Source organism: Oncorhynchus kisutch, unplaced genomic scaffold, assembly GCF_002021735.2.
Source record: "Oncorhynchus kisutch isolate 150728-3 unplaced genomic scaffold, Okis_V2 scaffold2441, whole genome shotgun sequence".
NCBI lineage: Eukaryota > Metazoa > Chordata > Actinopteri > Salmoniformes > Salmonidae > Oncorhynchus > Oncorhynchus kisutch.
The window spans coordinates 11,739-15,910 of NW_022264386.1; the positions used below are offsets into that span (position 1 = coordinate 11,739).

At 43.0% G+C, this 4,172-nt stretch overlaps 1 protein-coding gene across 3 annotated transcripts; it reads right to left on the reverse strand.

Annotated features, from left to right (window-relative positions):
* Positions 1-336: 336 nt before the first annotated feature.
* LOC116370066 (L-rhamnose-binding lectin CSL3) lies at positions 337-3,613 on the reverse strand. 3 transcript variants are annotated; one of them, XM_031819663.1, is made up of 9 exons: positions 3,486-3,613; positions 3,191-3,226; positions 3,066-3,110; positions 2,790-2,925; positions 2,545-2,663; positions 1,239-1,283; positions 1,003-1,138; positions 818-925; positions 337-598 (listed from the first exon to the last, which is right to left on the reverse strand). In XM_031819663.1, exons 1-8 carry the CDS (start codon positions 3,514-3,516, stop codon positions 820-822), a joined length of 654 nt encoding a protein of 217 aa, XP_031675523.1. In that variant the 5' UTR covers positions 3,517-3,613; the 3' UTR covers positions 337-598; positions 818-819. The 3 variants fall into 3 exon arrangements, with proteins under 3 accessions (XP_031675523.1, XP_031675522.1, XP_031675524.1); XM_031819662.1 differs by having other exon boundaries at positions 337-569; positions 3,486-3,612; XM_031819664.1 differs by lacking the exon at positions 3,191-3,226 and having other exon boundaries at positions 337-569; positions 3,486-3,575.
* Positions 3,614-4,172: the final 559 nt, after the last annotated feature.

Here is a 4,172-nt window from a genome sequence, read left to right on the forward strand (position 1 = left end):
CTCTTGGAGGGCTGTATCGGTCAGGTCCCCATTTGACAGTGGGAGATCTGTCGACGTGCCGTTGACCCTTTGTGTCTCTGGCTAAGAGGCTGTTAGATGACTAATGTGATGTGGTTGGGCAGCTTCCCTGTAAGTATGTTTATTACCAGATGAAATAGTCAAACTGAATCTACACAGAAAGGGAACATTTGGTTCATGAGCCAACCACTTAACGAGCAAGGTTTGTAGAGTCTACACATTGTATTAAAATGTTTACCTATCCAGGCCTGCTTTGTGACCAGCTTAGCTGTTGATGCATACGAATTAGGACCAGTAAGAGAGAATAAAGGACACATGTTCAGTAATATTGGTGTGACATTTATTAATGTACAAGAGGCAACTAGTATCGTCTTCCTGCCGCTTCGTTTAATTCAGCCACAGTTCAGAAATTGTTTAAGAAATGCTTCAGCACAATGTACACGGGTTTACAATGGTCATTGAAGTTGATTTAGAGGTTGGAGGAAAACAGCACGACCTGATGAAGATATCCCAGAAGCCTTGTACATCTTCAGGTTCCCCAGGAAGATATCCTGCAAGACAAAATCGTCAGCAGGGTAGCCTAGTGGTTAGAGAGTTGGACTAGTAACCGAAAGGTTGCAAGTACAAATCATGAGCTGACAATGTACAAATATTTCGTTCTGCCCCTGAACAGGCAGTCAACCCACTGTTCCTAGGCCATCATTGAAATTAAGAATTTGTTCTTAACTGCCATGCTAAATAAAGGTAAAATACAACACGAATTCTAGTTCCCAGTCATGTGCACCTATACAAAACTCACATTCAGTCACAGGTGTAAGCCACATCCAAGTACTTATAGGTTCCGACACAGGGGTCACCGAACACAGAGTTGGATACCTTGACGATACACTGGCGCTTTCCATCACACCTGTGTGTCAACAGGTAGAGGTTAACACCACAGCCAATGACTTCCTACAGCTAAATGCACACTGAAGGTTTCAGTACCTTTCTGCCATTTTGCTGGTGGTGGATTGGCTGAGGCAGTTGGTGTTTTTGAGTTGTTGATGTGGGCGCCCAATGGAACACACATCGTGTTGACGACGACCATAGTTGGCACGCTGAATACGGATCTCACCTCGATCTGAGGAAGAGAAAGGACAAACCTTGGTGTTGGTGTGGGCTAGTGACTAATATACACGGCACCACATGATTAAACTGTACGGTAGTGTTGACCAGCTTACCACATAGTAGTTGAGAATCAGAGCCTTCACATATGATGCTGCTTACTGCAAAGACAACACAGGAGTTACACCACTGGCCAGACAAATTAAGACATACATTAGCCTGGTGAAGTGTTAGTGATGCGCACTGACAGGGAATGTTGATTTCAGGTGCATTTTTCTAAAAGTCATTATAAACTCGTTAGCATGAACCAAAGTACAAAAAGTTAGGCGCGTCATCTTCCACCGTTACCTTTTAGTTTCACTTCCTTATGAGCAGTTCTCGAAATGCTAACATTTTAAGCAAACTGGCTGGCTAGACCTAAACTGTTGAAAAAATAAAGTCGACCCCGCTACACCCAATCTGTGCAGTTTGTGCCATCTGTCAGATTGGCTATAAACCCTGCAAAACTGTAGGAGTTGCGCTAGCTAGTTACCGTTCACTGAAACATGGTAAACCAGATTAAGTGCACAAGCATCATATAAGCTTGACACTTGCCTTCCATGTTCTTGCTGGCTAATTGAGCTAGATATGTCAATTTAACAAGGAACAGCAGCAGCATATGAGACAAGTCAAAAAAGTTACTGCAAAAAGGGTCAATGCAGATAGTCATTCAGCAGTTAAGGCTTGGGGGAAGTAGAAGCCTTTCAGGGTCCTGTTGGTTCCAGACTTGGTGCAGCCGTACCATTTGTTATGGAGTAGCAGAGACCAGTATAACTTGGGGGGTGCGAGTCTTTGACAATGTAGAGCCTGCCGACACAGGTGGTGTCGAAATCCTGATGCAGGGAGCGCGGCCTCTGATGTACTGGGCCGTACGCGATACCCTCTGTAGCACCTTGTGGTCAGATGCCATACCTAGTGGTGATGCAGCCAGTCAAAAAGCTCTCAATGGTGTAGAATTCAGAATCGGAGGGCTGACACCAATCCTTTTAGCCTCCTGGCAGGGAAGGGCTCAGCCCTCCATTTCCTGTAGTCCACTACCAGTTCCTTCGGCATCTTGGCACCACACTGCCAGGTCTCTGACCTCCCTATAGGCTACTCAAACTAAACAAGTTGCATATCCACAGCTTGCTAGGGTTAGTTAGCAGTTGAGGGTGGTTTACACTTGGAGAAACAAAAGTTAAAAAGCTGGTACCATAGGGGAACCAACCCATTATATTCCTTTTCTAGCAATCAGCTGAGCTTACTTTTTTACAAGATTAAAAGTGGGTAGGAGAATTAAACAATGTCCCAACATGACACAGTCATACCAACACTAAATATTAAATACTAAATACTAAATACTATTAAATACTAAATATTATTAGCACACATTCAGAGACTGACTTGTTTCTTGCTGTTGGACACAGGAGTATTTGGTGTCCAGGTACTTATAAGTCCCGACACAGGGGTCTCCAAAAACGAAATTGGATGCAGGGACAATACACTCGCTCTTCCCACCGCATCTGTGTGTTTCAAAGACATGTTGAGGTCATGAGTTCATACAGGTAAACACAACAGGTTCCAGCACATTTCTGCCATCTTGCTGGTGGTTGTTTACACTACAGCCAAGGAGTTACAGGTTCTAGTACCTTTCTGCCATCTTGCTGGTGGAGGATTGGCTGAGGCAGTTGGTGTCGGTGAGTTGGTTATCAGGGCGCCCAATAGAACAAACATCGTGTTGACGACGACCGTAGTTCGCACGCTTGATATGGATCTTACCTCCATCTGAGGGAGATGGAGAACAGTGAGGCACGAAGGAGAGCCAAGTATGGGTCTCTATGGTGTGGGCTAGTGACGCTAATCTACAGTATAAACGATCATAGGTGGTCGGTGAGTATACTGTTCAGCAGTGTGGACTAGCTTACCACATTGCAGTAAAGCATCAGAGCCTTCACACGTGATGCTGATTGCTGCCAGGACAAATAAACAGGAATTACACACCACTCACATTAGCTTGGTTAAGTAGTATCATCATTATTACATACAGTACCTCCATCTGTTAGTGTGCAGCAAGCTGTAGCCAGCACTGAAACAACATCACACAGCTAGTTCAGCAACATTCAACATCATATGCACTTGGACCATGAAGCTACAACTCAGCATTGGTCTCTATACGCAAGTTCAGCATTTGGTCTCATATTCCATGCTTTGAATAACTTTTTGCCTAAAAGGAACTGAATGTCCCTCAAATCATATTACATGTACTTCTTTTCACTCACAAATACAAACATTGTCATATATATTTAAATTCTAATCTGCATCAGATACAGATTTTGTATACTCACATGTGACCACCGTCAGTCTCAAAATGCACATGATGCCAGGTACAGGAGTGGTACTAACAGAGAAAATGCAACTGATGATAACAAGATCCAATACACCTGGTATTTATGTTATGTGACATGTCTTAATTTACCCAGGTGTATCTATTTGTCTCCAGGTGCACCTCATTGCAATTAGGGGCCTGCGTTTGGTGGTCAAAACCTGGCTATTGAGTCAGTCTCATGGAGTTAGATAGAGGACTCTAGATGGATGAAATCCATGTTGGCATGAACATTGCCACTGAGGGCTTCCAACAAAGTAGCCATCTAGGTGGAGCTTCTCAAATCAAATCAAATTTTATTTGTCACATAAACATGGTTAGCAGATGTTAATGCGAGTGTAGCGAAATGCTTGTGCTTCTAGTTCCGACAATGCAGTAATAACCAACAAGTAATCTAACTAACAACTCCAAAACTACTGTCTTATTCACAGTGTAAGGGGATAAAGAATATGTACATAAGGATATATGAATGAGTGATGGTACAGAGCAGCATAGGCAAGATACAGTAGATGGTATCGAGTACAGTATATATATATGAGATGAGTATGTAAACAAAGTGGCATAGTTAAAGTGGCTAGTAATACATGTATTACATAAGGATACAGTCGATGATATAGAGTACAGTATATACGTATGCATATGAGATGAA